Here is a 16,911-nt window from a genome sequence, read left to right on the forward strand (position 1 = left end):
GTGACAACTGGAAGGCTGTTCTCAGATAACATCCCGTCATCAGCCATGTTTGTGACAACTGGAAGGCTGTTCTCTGATAACATCCCGTCATCAGCCATGTTTGTGACAACTGGAAGGCTGTTCTCAGATAACATCCCGTCATCAGCCATGTTTGTGACAACTGGAAGGCTGTTCTCAGATAACATCCCGTCATCAGCCATGTTTGTGACAACTGGAAGGCTGTTCTCTGATAACATCCCGTCATCAGCCATGTTTGTGACAACTGGAAGGCTGTTCTCAGATAACATCCCGTCATCAGCCATGTTTGTGACAACTGGAAGGCTGTTCTCAGATAACATCCCGTCATCAGCCATGTTTGTGACAACTGGAAGGCTGTTCTCAGATAACATCCCGTCATCAGCCATGTTTGTGACAACTGGAAGGCTGTTCTCAGATAACATCCCGTCATCAGCCATGTTTGTGACAACTGGAAGGCTGTTCTCAGATAACATCCCGTCATCAGCCATGTTTGTGACAACTGGAAGGCTGTTCTCTGATAACATCCCGTCATCAGCCATGTTTGTGACAACTGGAAGGCTGTTCTCTGATAACATCCCGTCATCAGCCATGTTTGTGACAACTGGAAGGCTGTTCTCAGATAACATCCCGTCATCAGCCATGTTTGTGACAACTGGAAGGCTGTTCTCAGATAACATCCCGTCATCAGCCATGTTTGTGACAACTGGAAGGCTGTTCTCAGATAACATCCCGTCATCAGCCATGTTTGTGACAACTGGAAGGCTGTTCTCAGATAACATCCCGTCATCAGCCATGTTTGTGACAACTGGAAGGCTGTTCTCAGATAACATCCCGTCATCAGCCATGTTTGTGACAACTGGAAGGCTGTTCTCAGATAACATCCCGTCATCAGCCATGTTTGTGACAACTGGAAGGCTGTTCTCAGATAACATCCCGTCATCAGCCATGTTTGTGACAACTGGAAGGCTGTTCTCAGATAACATCCCGTCATCAGCCATGTTTGTGACAACTGGAAGGCTGTTCTCAGATAACATCCCGTCATCAGCCATGTTTGTGACAACTGGAAGGCTGTTCTCAGATAACATCCCGTCATCAGCCATGTTTGTGACAACTGGAAGGCTGTTCTCAGATAACATCCCGTCATCAGCCATGTTTGTGACAACTGGAAGGCTGTTCTCAGATAACATCCCGTCATCAGCCATGTTTGTGACAACTGGAAGGCTGTTCTCAGATAACATCCCGTCATCAGCCATGTTTGTGACAACTGGAAGGCTGTTCTCAGATAACATCCCGTCATCAGCCATGTTTGTGACAACTGGAAGGCTGTTCTCAGATAACATCCCGTCATCAGCCATGTTTGTGACAACTGGAAGGCTGTTCTCAGATAACATCCCGTCATCAGCCATGTTTGTGACAACTGGAAGGCTGTTCTCAGATAACATCCCGTCATCAGCCATGTTTGTGACAACTGGAAGGCTGTTCTCAGATAACATCCCGTCATCAGCCATGTTTGTGACAACTGGAAGGCTGTTCTCAGATAACATCCCGTCATCAGCCATGTTTGTGACAACTGGAAGGCTGTTCTCTGATAACATCCCGTCATCAGCCATGTTTGTGACAACTGGAAGGCTGTTCTCTGATAACATCCCGTCATCAGCCATGTTTGTGACAACTGGAAGGCTGTTCTCTGATAACATCCCGTCATCAGCCATGTTTGTGACAACTGGAAGGCTGTTCTCTGATAACATCCCGTCATCAGCCATGTTTGTGACAACTGGAAGGCTGTTCTCAGATAACATCCCGTCATCAGCCATGTTTGTGACAACTGGAAGGCTGTTCTCTGATAACATCCCGTCATCAGCCATGTTTGTGACAACTGGAAGGCTGTTCTCAGATAACATCCCGTCATCAGCCATGTTTGTGACAACTGGAAGGCTGTTCTCTGATAACATCCCGTCATCAGCCATGTTTGTGACAACTGGAAGGCTGTTCTCAGATAACATCCCGTCATCAGCCATGTTTGTGACAACTGGAAGGCTGTTCTCAGATAACATCCCGTCATCAGCCATGTTTGTGACAACTGGAAGGCTGTTCTCAGATAACATCCCGTCATCAGCCATGTTTGTGACAACTGGAAGGCTGTTCTCAGATAACATCCCGTCATCAGCCATGTTTGTGACAACTGGAAGGCTGTTCTCAGATAACATCCCGTCATCAGCCATGTTTGTGACAACTGGAAGGCTGTTCTCAGATAACATCCCGTCATCAGCCATGTTTGTGACAACTGGAAGGCTGTTCTCAGATAACATCCCGTCATCAGCCATGTTTGTGACAACTGTACAAGGCTGTTCTCTGATAACACATCCCATCAGTGTGTCTGACCCATCATGTCCTGTGTACAGGGGACAGTGTGTCTGACCCATCATGTCCTGTGTACAGGGGGCAGTGTGTCATGTGTCTGACCCATCATGTCCTGTGTACAGTGTGTCAGTGTGTCTGACCCATCATGTCCTGTGTACAGGGGGCAGTGTGTCAGTGTGTCTGACCCATCATGTCCTGTGTACAGTGTGTCAGTGTGTCTGACCCATCATGTCCTGTGTACAGGGGGCAGTGTGTCTGACCCATCATGTCCTGTGTACAGGGGGCAGTGTGTCTGACCCATCATGTCCTGTGTACAGGGGGCAGTGTGTCTGACCCATCATGTCCTGTGTACAGGGGGCAGTGTGTCTGACCCATCATGTCCTGTGTACAGGGGGCAGTGTGTCATGTGTCTGACTCATCATGTCCTGTGTACAGTGTGTCAGTGTGTCTGACCCATCATGTCCTGTGTACAGTGTGTCAGTGTGTCTGACCCATCATGTCCTGTGTACAGGGTGCAGTGTGTCTGACCCACCCATCATGTCCTGTGTACAGGGGGCAGTGTGTCTGACCCATCATGTCCTGTGTACAGGGGGCAGTGTGTCTGACCCATCATGTCCTGTGTACAGGGGGCAGTGTGTCTGACCCATCATGTCCTGTGTACAGTGTGTCATGTGTCTGACCCATCATGCCCTGTGTCCAGGGGGCAGTGTGTCTGACCCATCATGTCCTGTGTCCAGGGGGCAGTGTGTCTGACCCATCATGTCCTGTGTACAGTGTGTCAGTGTGTCTGACCCATCATGTCCTGTGTACAGGGGGCAGTGTGTCTGACCCATCATGTCCTGTGTACAGGGGGCAGTGTGTCAGTGTGTCTGACCCATCATGTCCTGTGTACAGTGTGTCAGTGTGTCTGACCCATCATGTCCTGTGTACAGTGTGTCAGTGTGTCTGACCCATCATGTCCTGTGTACAGGGGGCAGTGTGTCTGACCCATCATGTCCTGTGTCCTGGGGGCAGTGTGTCTGACCCATCATGTCCTGTGTACAGGGGGCAGTGTGTCAGTGTGTCTGACCCATCATGTCCTGTGTACAGGGGGCAGTGTGTCTGACCCATCCTGTCCTGTGTACAGGGGGCAGTGTGTCTGACCCATCATGTCCTGTGTACAGTGTGTCAGTGTGTCTGACCCATCATGTCCTGTGTACAGGGGGCAGTGTGTCTGACCCATCATGTCCTGTGTACAGTGTGTCAGTGTGTCTGACCCATCATGTCCTGTGTACAGTGTGTCAGTGTGTCTGACCCATCATGTCCTGTGTACAGGGGGCAGTGTGTCTGACCCATCATGTCCTGTGTCCTGGGGGCAGTGTGTCAGTGTGTCTGACCCATCATGTCCTGTGTACAGGGGGCAGTGTGTCTGACCCATAGTGTCCTGTGTCCAGGGGCAGTGTGTCTGACCCATCATGTCCTGTGTCCAGGGGGCAGTGTGTCTGACCCATCATGTCCTGTGTACAGGGGGCAGTGTGTCATGTGTCTGACCCATCATGTCCTGTGTCCAGGGGGCAGTGTGTCTGACCCATCATGTCCTGTGTACAGTGTGTCAGTGTGTCTGACCCATCATGTCCTGTGTACAGGGGGCAGTGTGTCTGACCCATCATGTCCTGTGTACAGGGGGCAGTGTGTCAGTGTGTCTGACCCATCATGTCCTGTGTCCTGGGTACAGTGTGTCAGTGTGTCTGACCCATCATGTCCTGTGTACAGGGGGCAGTGTGTCTGACCCATCATGTCCTGTGTCCAGGGGGCAGTGTGTCATGTGTCTGACCCACCATGTCCTGTGTACAGGGGGCAGTGTGTCTGACCCATCATGTCCTGTGTACAGGGGGCAGTGTGTCAGTGTGTCTGACCCATCATGTCCTGTGTACAGGGGGCAGTGTGTCTGACCCATCATGTCCTGTGTACAGGGGGCAGTGTGTCTGACCCATCATGTCCTGTGTACAGGGGGCAGTGTGTCTGACCCATCATGTCCTGTGTACAGTGTGTCAGTGTGTCTGACCCATCATGTCCTGTGTACAGGGGGCAGTGTGTCTGACCCATCATGTCCTGTGTACAGTGTGTCAGTGTGTCTGACCCATCATGTCCTGTGTACAGTGTGTCAGTGTGTCTGACCCATCATGTCCTGTGTACAGGGGGCAGTGTGTCTGACCCATCATGTCCTGTGTCCAGGGGGCAGTGTGTCAGTGTGTCTGACCCATCATGTCCTGTGTCCAGGGGGCAGTGTGTCAGTGTGTCTGACCCATCATGTCCTGTGTACAGGGGGCAGTGTGTCTGACCCATCATGTCCTGTGTCCAGGGGGCAGTGTGTCTGACCCATCATGTCCTGTGTCCAGGGGGCAGTGTGTCTGACCCATCATGTCCTGTGTACAGTGTGTCAGTGTGTCTGACCCATCATGTCCTGTGTACAGGGGGCAGTGTGTCTGACCCATCATGTCCTGTGTACAGGGGGCAGTGTGTCAGTGTGTCTGACCCATCATGTCCTGTGTCCTGTGTACAGTGTGTCAGTGTGTCTGACCCATCATGTCCTGTGTACAGGGGGCAGTGTGTCTGACCCATCATGTCCTGTGTACAGGGGGCAGTGTGTCAGTGTGTCTGACCCATCATGTCCTGTGTACAGGGGGCAGTGTGTCTGACCCATCATGTCCTGTGTACAGTGTGTCAGTGTGTCTGACCCATCATGTCCTGTGTACAGTGTGTCAGTGTGTCTGACCCATCATGTCCTGTGTACAGTGTGTCAGTGTGTCTGACCCATCATGTCCTGTGTCCAGGGGGCAGTGTGTCTGACCCATCATGTCCTGTGTACAGGGGACAGTGTGTCTGACCCATCATGTCCTGTGTACAGGGGGCAGTGTGTCAGTGTGTCTGACCCATCATGTCCTGTGTACAGGGGGCAGTGTGTCAGTGTGTCTGACCCATCATGTCCTGTGTCCAGGGGGCAGTGTGTCTGACCCATCATGTCCTGTGTACAGTGTGTCAGTGTGTCTGACCCATCATGTCCTGTGTACAGGGGGCAGTGTGTCAGTGTGTCTGACACATCATGTCCTCTGTCCAGGGGGCAGTGTGTCTGACCCATCATGTCCTGTGTACAGTGTGTCAGTGTGTCTGACCCATCATGTCCTGTGTACAGGGGACAGTGTGTCAGTGTGTCTGACCCATCATGTCCTGTGTACAGTGTGTCAGTGTGTCTGACCCATCATGTCCTGTGTACAGGGGGCAGTGTGTCAGTGTGTCTGACCCATCATGTCCTGTGTACAGTGTGTCTGACCCATCATGTCCTGTGTACAGTGTGTCTGACCCATCATGTCCTGTGTACAGGGGGCAGTGTGTCAGTGTGTCTGACCCATCATGTCCTGTGTACAGGGGGGCAGTGTGTCAGTGTGTCTGACCCATCATGTCCTGTGTACAGTGTGTCTGACCCATCATGTCCTGTGTCCAGGGGGCAGTGTGTCAGTGTGTCTGACCCATCATGTCCTGTGTACAGGGGGCAGTGTGTCAGTGTGTCTGACCCATCATGTCCTGTGTACAGGGGGCAGTGTGTCAGTGTGTCTGACCCATCATGTCCTGTGTCCAGGGGGCAGTGTGTCTGACCCATCATGTCCTGTGTACAGGGGGCAGTGTGTCTGACCCATCATGTCCTGTGTACAGGGGGCAGTGTGTCTGACCCATCATGTCCTGTGTACAGGGGGCAGTGTGTCTGACCCATCATGTCCTGTGTACAGGGGGCAGTGTGTCAGTGTGTCTGACCCATCATGTCCTGTGTACAGTGTGTCAGTGTGTCTGACCCATCATGTCCTGTGTACAGTGTGTCTGACCCATCATGTCCTGTGTACAGGGGGCAGTGTGTCAGTGTGTCTGACCCATCATGTCCTGTGTACAGGGGGCAGTGTGTCAGTGTGTCTGACCCATCATGTCCTGTGTACAGGGGGCAGTGTGTCTGACCCATCATGTCCTGTGTACAGGTGACAGTGTGTCTGACCCATCATGTCCTGTGTCCAGGGGGCAGTGTGTCTGACCCATCATGTCCTGTGTCCAGGGGGCAGTGTGTCTGACCCATCATGTCCTGTGTACAGGGGGCAGTGTGTCAGTGTGTCTGACCCATCATGTCCTGTGTACAGGGGGCAGTGTATCTGACCCATCATGTCCTGTGTACAGTGTGTCAGTGTGTCTGACCCATCATGTCCTGTGTACAGGGGGCAGTGTGTCTGACCCATCATGTCCTGTGTACAGGGGGCAGTGTGTCTGACCCATCATGTCCTGTGTACAGGGGGCAGTGTGTCTGACCCATCATGTCCTGTGTACAGTGTGTCAGTGTGTCTGACCCATCATGTCCTGTGTACAGGGGGCAGTGTGTCAGTGTGTCTGACCCATCATGTCCTGTGTACAGGGGGCAGTGTGTCTGACCCATCATGTCCTGTGTACAGGGGGCAGTGTGTCTGACCCATCATGTCCTGTGTACAGGGGGCAGTGTGTCTGACCCATCATGTCCTGTGTACAGGGGGCAGTGTGTCTGACCCATCATGTCCTGTGTCCAGGGGGCAGTGTGTCTGACCCATCATGTCCTGTGTCCAGGGGGCAGTGTGTCTGACCCATCATGTCCTGTGTACAGTGTGTCAGTGTGTCTGACCCATCATGTCCTGTGTACAGTGTGTCAGTGTGTCTGACCCATCATGTCCTGTGTACAGTGTGTCAGTGTGTCTGACCCATCATGTCCTGTGTCCAGGGGGCAGTGTGTCAGTGTGTCTGACCCATCATGTCCTGTGTACAGTGTGTCAATGTGTCTGACCCATCATGTCCTGTGTACAGGGGGCAGTGTGTCTGACCCATCATGTCCTGTGTCCAGGGGGCAGTGTGTCAGTGTGTCTGACCCATCATGTCCTGTGTACAGTGTGTCAATGTGTCTGACCCATCATGTCCTGTGTACAGGGGGCAGTGTGTCTGACCCATCATGTCCTGTGTACAGGGGGCAGTGTGTCTGACCCATCATGTCCTGTGTCCAGGGGGCAGTGTGTCTGACCCATCATGTCCTGTGTACAGTGTGTCAGTGTGTCTGACCCATCATGTCCTGTGTACAGGGGGCAGTGTGTCTGACCCATCATGTCCTGTGTACAGTGTGTCAGTGTGTCTGACCCATCATGTCCTGTGTACAGTGTGTCAGTGTGTCTGACCCATCATGTCCTGTGTCCAGGGGGCAGTGTGTCTGACCCATCATGTCCTGTGTCCAGGGGGCAGTGTGTCTGACCCATCATGTCCTGTGTACAGGGGGCAGTGTGTCTGACCCATCATGTCCTGTGTACAGTGTGTCAGTGTGTCTGACCCATCATGTCCTGTGTACAGGGTGCAGTGTGTCTGACCCATCATGTCCTGTGTCCAGGGGGCAGTGTGTCTGACCCATCATGTCCTGTGTACAGGGGGCAGTGTGTCTGACCCATCATGTCCTGTGTACAGGGGGCAGTGTGTCTGACCCATCATGTCCTGTGTACAGGGGGCAGTGTGTCTGACCCATCATGTCCTGTGTCCAGGGGTCAGTGTGTCTGACCCATCATGTCCTGTGTACAGGGGGCAGTGTGTCAGTGTGTCTGACCCATCATGTCCTGTGTACAGGGGGCAGTGTGTCTGACCCATCATGTCCTGTGTACAGTGTGTCAGTGTGTCTGACCCATCATGTCCTGTGTACAGTGTGTCAGTGTGTCTGACCCATCATGTCCTGTGTACAGTGTGTCAGTGTGTCTGACCCATCATGTCCTGTGTACAGGGGGCAGTGTGTCAGTGTGTCTGACCCATCATGTCCTGTGTCCAGGGGGCAGTGTGTCTGACCCATCATGTCCTGTGTACAGTGTGTCAGTGTGTCTGACCCATCATGTCCTGTTTACAGGGGGCAGTGTGTCAGTGTGTCTGACCCATCATGTCCTGTGTCCAGGGGGCAGTGTGTCTGACCCATCATGTCCTGTGTACAGTGTGTCAGTGTGTCTGACCCATCATGTCCTATGTACAGGGGGCAGTGTGTCAGTGTGTCTGACCCATAATGTCCTGTGTCCAGGGGGCAGTGTGTCTGACCCATCATGTCCTGTGTACAGTGTGTCAGTGTGTCTGACCCATCATGTCCTGTGTACAGGGGGCAGTGTGTCAGTGTGTCTGACCCATCATGTCCTGTGTCCAGGGGGCAGTGTGTCTGACCCATCATGTCCTGTGTACAGGGTGCAGTGTGTCTGACCCATCATGTCCTGTGTACAGTGTGTCAGTGTGTCTGACCCATCATGTCCTGTGTCCAGTGTGTCAGTGTGTCTGACCCATCATGTCCTGTGTCCAGGGGGCAGTGTGTCTGACCCATCATGTCCTGTGTACAGGGTGCAGTGTGTCTGACCCATCATGTCCTGTGTACAGGGGGCAGTGTGTCTGACCCATCATGTCCTGTGTACAGGGGGCAGTGTGTCAGTGTGTCTGACCCATCATGTCCTGTGTACAGGGGGCAGTGTGTCTGACCCATCATGTCCTGTGTACAGTGTGTCAGTGTGTCTGACCCATCATGTCCTGTGTACAGGGGGCAGTGTGTCAGTGTGTCTGACCCATCATGTCCTGTGTACAGGGGGCAGTGTGTCAGTGTGTCTGACCCATCATGTCCTGTGTACAGGGGGCAGTGTGTCTGACCCATCATGTCCTGTGTACAGTGTGTCAGTGTGTCTGACCCATCATGTCCTGTGTACAGGGGGCAGTGTGTCTGACCCATCATGTCCTGTGTACAGGGGGCAGTGTGTCTGACCCATCATGTCCTGTGTACAGGGGGCAGTGTGTCAGTGTGTCTGACCCATCATGTCCTGTGTACAGTGGGCAGTGTGTCTGACCCATCATGTCCTGTGTACAGGGGGCAGTGTGTCTGACCCATCATGTCCTGTGTACAGTGTGTCAGTGTGTCTGACCCATCATGTCCTGTGTACAGTGTGTCAGTGTGTCTGACCCATCATGTCCTGTGTACAGGTGACAGTGTGTCTGACCCATCATGTCCTGTGTCCTTGGGGCAGTGTGTCTGACACATCATGTCCTGTGTACAGGGGGCAGTGTGTCAGTGTGTCTGACCCATCATGTCCTGTGTACAGGGGGCAGTGTGTCTGACCCATCATGTCCTGTGTACAGGGGGCAGTGTGTCAGTGTGTCTGACCCATCATGTCCTGTGTACAGGGGGCAGTGTGTCTGACCCATCATGTCCTGTGTACAGGGGGCAGTGTGTCTGACCCATCATGTCCTGTGTACAGGGGGCAGTGTGTCTGACCCATCATGTCCTGTGTACAGGGGGCAGTGTGTCTGACCCATCATGTCCTGTGTACAGGGGGCAGTGTGTCTGACCCATCATGTCCTGTGTACAGGGGGCAGTGTGTCTGACCCATCATGTCCTGTGTCCTGGGGGCAGTGTGTCTGACCCATCATGTCCTGTGTACAGGGGGCAGTGTGTCAGTGTGTCTGACCCATCATGTCCTGTGTACAGGGGGCAGTGTGTCAGTGTGTCTGACCCATCATGTCCTGTGTACAGTGTGTCAGTGTGTCTGACCCATCATGTCCTGTGTACAGTGTGTCAGTGTGTCTGACCCATCATGTCCTGTGTACAGTGTGTCAGTGTGTCTGACCCATCATGTCCTGTGTACAGTGTGTCAGTGTGTCTGACCCATCATGTCCTGTGTCCAGGGGGCAGTGTGTCTGACCCATCATGTCCTGTGTACAGGGGGCAGTGTGTCAGTGTGTCTGACCCATCATGTCCTGTGTACAGTGTGTCAGTGTGTCTGACCCATCATGTCCTGTGTACAGGGTGCAGTGTGTCTGACCCATCATGTCCTGTGTACAGGGGGCAGTGTGTCTGACCCATCATGTCCTGTGTCCTGGGGGCAGTGTGTCTGACCCATCATGTCCTGTGTACAGGGGGCAGTGTGTCAGTGTGTCTGACCCATCATGTCCTGTGTACAGGGGGCAGTGTGTCAGTGTGTCTGACCCATCATGTCCTGTGTACAGGGGGCAGTGTGTCAGTGTGTCTGACCCATCATGTCCTGTGTACAGGGGGCAGTGTGTCAGTGTGTCTGACCCATCATGTCCTGTGTACAGGGGGCAGTGTGTCAGTGTGTCTGACCCATCATGTCCTGTGTACAGGGGGCAGTGTGTCTGACCCATCATGTCCTGTGTACAGTGTGTCAGTGTGTCTGACCCATCATGTCCTGTGTACAGGGGGCAGTGTGTCTGACCCATCATGTCCTGTGTACAGGGGGCAGTGTGTCTGACCCATCATGTCCTGTGTACAGGGGGCAGTGTGTCAGTGTGTCTGACCCATCATGTCCTGTGTACAGGGGGCAGTGTGTCTGACCCATCATGTCCTGTGTAAAGGGGGCAGTGTGTCTGACCCATCATGTCCTGTGTACAGTGTGTCAGTGTGTCTGACCCATCATGTCCTGTGTACAGTGTGTCAGTGTGTCTGACCCATCATGTCCTGTGTACAGGTGACAGTGTGTCTGACCCATCATGTCCTGTGTCCTTGGGGCAGTGTGTCTGACCCATCATGTCCTGTGTACAGGGGGCAGTGTGTCAGTGTGTCTGACCCATCATGTCCTGTGTACAGGGGGCAGTGTGTCTGACCCATCATGTCCTGTGTACAGGGGGCAGTGTGTCAGTGTGTCTGACCCATCATGTCCTGTGTACAGGGGGCAGTGTGTCTGACCCATCATGTCCTGTGTACAGGGGGCAGTGTGTCTGACCCATCATGTCCTGTGTACAGGGGGCAGTGTGTCTGACCCATCATGTCCTGTGTACAGGGGGCAGTGTGTCTGACCCATCATGTCCTGTGTACAGGGGGCAGTGTGTCTGACCCATCATGTCCTGTGTACAGGGGGCAGTGTGTCTGACCCATCATGTCCTGTGTCCTGGGGGCAGTGTGTCTGACCCATCATGTCCTGTGTACAGGGGGCAGTGTGTCAGTGTGTCTGACCCATCATGTCCTGTGTACAGGGGGCAGTGTGTCAGTGTGTCTGACCCATCATGTCCTGTGTACAGTGTGTCAGTGTGTCTGACCCATCATGTCCTGTGTACAGTGTGTCAGTGTGTCTGACCCATCATGTCCTGTGTACAGTGTGTCAGTGTGTCTGACCCATCATGTCCTGTGTACAGTGTGTCAGTGTGTCTGACCCATCATGTCCTGTGTACAGTGTGTCAGTGTGTCTGACCCATCATGTCCTGTGTCCAGGGGGCAGTGTGTCAGTGTGTCTGACCCATCATGTCCTGTGTACAGGGGGCAGTGTGTCAGTGTGTCTGACCCATCATGTCCTGTGTACAGTGTGTCAGTGTGTCTGACCCATCATGTCCTGTGTACAGGGTGCAGTGTGTCTGACCCATCATGTCCTGTGTACAGGGGGCAGTGTGTCTGACCCATCATGTCCTGTGTACAGGGGGCAGTGTGTCTGACCCATCATGTCCTGTGTACAGGGGGCAGTGTGTCAGTGTGTCTGACCCATCATGTCCTGTGTACAGGGGGCAGTGTGTCAGTGTGTCTGACCCATCATGTCCTGTGTCCAGGGGGCAGTGTGTCTGACCCATCATGTCCTGTGTACAGTGTGTCTGACCCATCATGTCCTGTGTCCAGGGGGCAGTGTGTTTGACCCATCATGTCCTGTGTCCAGGGGGCAGCACCGTCAGTGGAGACGCCAGGAAGATGCTGGAAGACAACATCCCGGTGCGACGTCTGGGGCAGCGTGTGGACATCGCTGACATCTGTCTCTTCACCGTGACCCGTGGCGGCGACCTTTTGACGGGAACCACCATTGTGGGTGACGGAGGGTCCATGCTGACCGACGACAACAGCGTGATGAGGATGAACTTGTTGAAGTCCCTGCTCTGAGAGAGGGGCGGTGCTGTGCTGTAGGGATGAAGTTGGTGAAGACTGTTGAACATTCAGTGAAAATGGTCCCACTTTCACAACTATGACTAAACAATGTATGCACTGAAAATAAGATGTAATTATTGTAAATGTTTGTGTGTAAAAAAGAAGAAAAAAAAGAAGTTGTAATCATGACTATGATTGCAAAGAATGTATTTATTCAAGAAAAATTGAATTTATTTTGTTTATGTATTGAAAATAATTGCATTCATGACTGTGATTGCAAAGAATGTTACTCAAGAGCAGATGTAATTATTGTAAATGTTTGTGATTGAAAGAAGTAGAAATGGACGCCTGATTAATGACGATCCATTGCTAATGTATGGTTACTGATCTTTATATTAACTCACTCAGTACGGCCAGTCCTCTCTTCTCCTCTACACGGACCCCTTGGATGTCCAGTGGGTGTCTGAATGACCCAACCTTTAGCTTCCGTCGTCAGAATTGTGGTATTCTTTGTCAACATTCACCTTTTCAGTACAAGAGTCTTCCGCTTGCAATATTTTGATGGTGGTAATTGGGGTGAAACGCCGTTAACGTCGTCTCTTTCGCCGTTCGTATGGAGAGAGTTAAGGACTTTACTGATCATTACATTAAGGACTTTACTGATCTTTATATTAAGGACTTTACTGATCTTTATATTAAGGATGTATGAAGTCCAGTCCATGATTTGTCCAGACCATTCCAATACCCATGTCTGCAGAAACAAATGCATGTCCTCATGTTCCTTTGAGGGATGTTTTCTTCAAGCTTTGTTTATTTGAACATAAGCAGTTTATTTTCTGTATGTGTCTTAATTCCATTGCGCATCAAGACCATTCAGTGGAAAACTTTTGCCAGTACTCCAATACTTTCTGTTTGCTTAAAGCCCAAAGAAAGTTAACTGTTTTTGTTTTTTTATTTGTTAAACAAATTAAGAAGGACAAGATGCACTTTTACCACTTGGTACAATGTCAATAGGATATATTTGATTGTAGTATTTTTCCTCCTTGGCATTCTGTGTGTGTGAATGCATGTGTGTGTGCACATGTGTTGTGTTTTTGTGCATGTGTGTGTGCATGTGTTCACCACAAACAGAATATTATTTCTTTTTCTTTTCTTTTTTTATACCAAATTTAATGTATTGATTGCTGGAATGGGTTGATAAAACAAATTGTTAAGTATTTCTCTGCAAGGATGACTGAGTATGAAATTGTCTGGATAAAAAATCTTTTGCAAATGTCTATTTGTTTCAGATCATAGTATAATAGTCTTGTTCCAAATGTGTTTTTGCAGCAAGACAAATTGCACTTTTTGATATTTCCTGGCATTTTTTTAATTTAAAAAATTGTTGCTTTTTTCTTTTTGTTTTTTTACAAAATGAGATTTGGTTTGTGTTCCAGTAACTTTCACCTGCAACTATTTTTTTGTTTTAGTATTATATTAAACAGAGCGTGTACTTTTTGTGCACTTCATGTTGTTATGATAACCACGATGTTGTTCTTGTTGGAACCTTGTTGTTGTTGCAGCATTGAAATTGTGGAGAATTGTGTTGGAACATCGTCGTTGTAGCAGCATTGGAATTGTGGAGAATTGTGTTGGAACGTTGTTGTTGTTGTAGCAGCATTGGAATTGTGGAGAATTGTGTTGGAACGTTGTTGTTGTTGCAGCGTTGGAATTGTGGAGAATTGTGTTGGAACGTCGTTGTTGTTGTTGCAGCGTTGGAATTGTGGAGAATTGTGTTGGAACGTCGTTGTTGTTGTTGCAGCGTTGGAATTGTGGAGAATTGTGTTGGAACGTCGTTGTTGTTGCAGAGTTGGAATTGTGGAGAATTGTGTTGGAACATTGTTGTTGCAGCGTTGGAATTGTGGAGAATTGTGTTGGAACGTCGTTGTTGTTGCAGAGTTGGAATTGTGGAGAATTGTGTTGGAACGTCGTTGTTGTTGCAGCGTTGGAATTGTGGAGAATTGTGTTGGAGCATTGTTGTTGTTGTTGTTGCAGCGTTGGAATTGTGGAGAAATGTGAATAAAACTAAGTGGTGAGTATTCTTGGTCTCTTTGCTTTGTTTTTCTTCTCTGTTCATAGGCTGCAGTCTTCAAGTTCAATCATGATTATGTGTGAAGTGTGTGTGTGTGTGTGTGTGTGCGTGTGAATTCAGTGTGTGTGTATGTGTGTGTGTGAAGTGTGTGTGTGTGTGTGTGTGTGTGTGTGAATTCAGTGTGTGTGTATGTGTTTGTGTGAAGTATATGTGTGTGTGCGTGAATTCAGTGTGTATATGTGTGTGTGTGAAGTATATGTGTGTGTGTGTGTGTGTGTGTTCCTGCAGCAACCATCGTGGAAGTTCCCTGCTGTTCCTGACAGCAAGGACTGGCTAAGATCTGCTCCATCACTTCATCTCTCACCTGGAACAAAGTCTCCTTCTGGAAAGAACACAGGACTATCACCATGCTGTTCGATTCCAGACAGCCGTTCAGGAACAGAATACTGACTTTTATTCTACCTGTGACGATCTAACCAACGCTTTTGACACTTAGGGATCACCTTTTGGGAATCATGGCGAAGTACAGATGTCACAGAAAATCCCATCGCCTAGCATCAAAAGGCTTCATGTCAAAACCAAGATGATGACAGACACCACCAATGACTTCCTGTTTGCCGATGACTGTGTTCTCGGTGCTGCCTCTGAAGCTGACATGCAGCACACATGTGACAAGTTCTCTGAGGTCTGCAGCAGTCTGGGCCTGGGGATCAGTACCAAGAAGACAGAAGTAATGCACCAGCCAACACCACGACAGCCATACATTGAAGCCAGCATCAGCATCATCATCATCATCACCACCACTGTTACCATCATCACTATCACTATCGCCATCATCACCATTACCATCAGCATCACCATCACCACCAGCATCACCAGCATCATCACCATCACCACCATCATCACCACTCACTATCACCATCAGCATCACCATCACTATCACTATCATCATCAACATCACCATCATCAAAACCATCAGCAGCAGCACCACCACCATCACCATCACCATCATCATCATCATCATCACCATCACCATCACCACCAGCAGGTAACAACTGAAGGCAGTCAACACGTTCACCTGTCTGGGTGGCACACCTTTCAGAAATGTTAACATGCATGATGAGGCAAGACACACACACACACACACACACACACACACAATGAGCATACACATACACACACATACACTCGCACCATTGATTTCTTCCCAAACTCTGTAATTATTCACATATCGTGCAGCATTTAATCCATCTTGAAATACATGTATTTTTCATTATTCAGTAGATAAGCAAGAAAATCAACACACACAATATTTGAGCACCGATGGTTGCGCATATTACTCAAACACAGCCGAACAATAATGTGCTGCTAAGATGTATCACAGTCTCCCTTATGTCAACAAACAACAGAAAACTTCAAAGAAAACAAATAAACAAAACAACAACTCAGGTTAGAACATGTGTGAACTGACCGCTCCAACGCCGGACATGTTTTAAAATGGCATTGCATTCTATGTGTGAACTGACCGCTCCAACGTCGGACATGTTTTAAAATGGCATTGCATTCTATGTGTGAACTGACCGCTCCAACGCCGGACATGTTTTAAAATGGCATTGCATTCTATGTGTGAACTGACCGCTCCAACGTCGGACAGGTTTTAAAATGGCATTGCATTCTATGTGTGAACTGACCGCTCCAACGCCGGACATGTTTTAAAATGGCATTGCATTCTATGTGTGAACTGACCGCTCCAACGTCGGACAGGTTTTAAAATGGCATTGCATTCTTTGTTGTCCCCTGGGTACACAGTTTTCTAGGTCCACTTTTACTTCTTTTTTCTCTGTTTTGTAATGTGGTTCTTCGTTTGAGCAGAACTGTGTGATCTTGGTTTGCTTTGTGGTTAGAATTAAAGTCGTCTCTTCTTCAGTTTTTTTCCCCTGCGAGAATTCAAGTTGAAAACAGTGTTGGTCCTGCCACTTTTGGTAATTAGCATTCCTAATGCAAGTCTGTTCATGAACTGAATGACATAAGAATATTTGTGCTCTTCTTTAAGTGAAAGCGGCCTTGCAGTAGGCCTATATTGTCAAAGACAATTCAGGACTTTTTTTTTCTTGCTTTCATTGTGTCACTAATTTTCGTAATGTTCTTTGTCTTCTTTTTTATATACATATACTGTCTTTGCAAACCTGACCCCAGTAGCTATAGTGCAATTCTTTGCCGACAGGAATGGTTATGACGTTATAATACCAAAATGGTTTAACAACCCTAAAGGTTAATTAGTAAATGTTTGCGCGAACATTCTTTTTCCCCCTTCTTTTTGCAATAGTTGTTTTTATCTGAACATAATCCCGTGATGTTTTGTTGTGCAGAAAGTGACTGACCAAGTCTAATTACGTAAACTCTTTGCAAGTGTTGTTTGTATTGAAATGATCATAATCAGGCAAGCTGTTGTCGCGCACAGTGTTTGACTGACCACATCAGCTATTCTCTATGTCTGCATTTCTTTCTCTGCTGATGGATTAAGAAGGCTGGAAACGTTAATCGGCCATACACAGGCGATTAGCTT

The 16,911-nt window shown here is 49.6% G+C and overlaps 1 protein-coding gene across 2 annotated transcripts in view; it reads left to right on the top strand.

The window, feature by feature from the left end:
• The window catches only part of LOC143293080 (peroxisomal 2,4-dienoyl-CoA reductase [(3E)-enoyl-CoA-producing]-like), a 50,033-nt gene extending 35,749 nt beyond the window's left edge, over window positions 1–14,284 (top strand). Inside the window, exon 8 of one of the 2 annotated variants that reach the window (XM_076603966.1) lies at window positions 12,072–14,284. In XM_076603966.1, the coding sequence (XP_076460081.1) occupies window positions 12,072–12,289 (218 nt within the window). In that variant the 3' untranslated portion in view covers window positions 12,290–14,284. The remainder of the gene's footprint in view (window positions 1–12,071) is intronic. The other variant, XM_076603965.1, reaches the window with a different exon arrangement.
• Window positions 14,285–16,911: the final 2,627 nt, after the last annotated feature.

Source organism: Babylonia areolata, chromosome 18 (genome assembly GCF_041734735.1).
Source record: "Babylonia areolata isolate BAREFJ2019XMU chromosome 18, ASM4173473v1, whole genome shotgun sequence".
Taxonomy (NCBI): domain Eukaryota; kingdom Metazoa; phylum Mollusca; class Gastropoda; order Neogastropoda; family Buccinidae; genus Babylonia; species Babylonia areolata.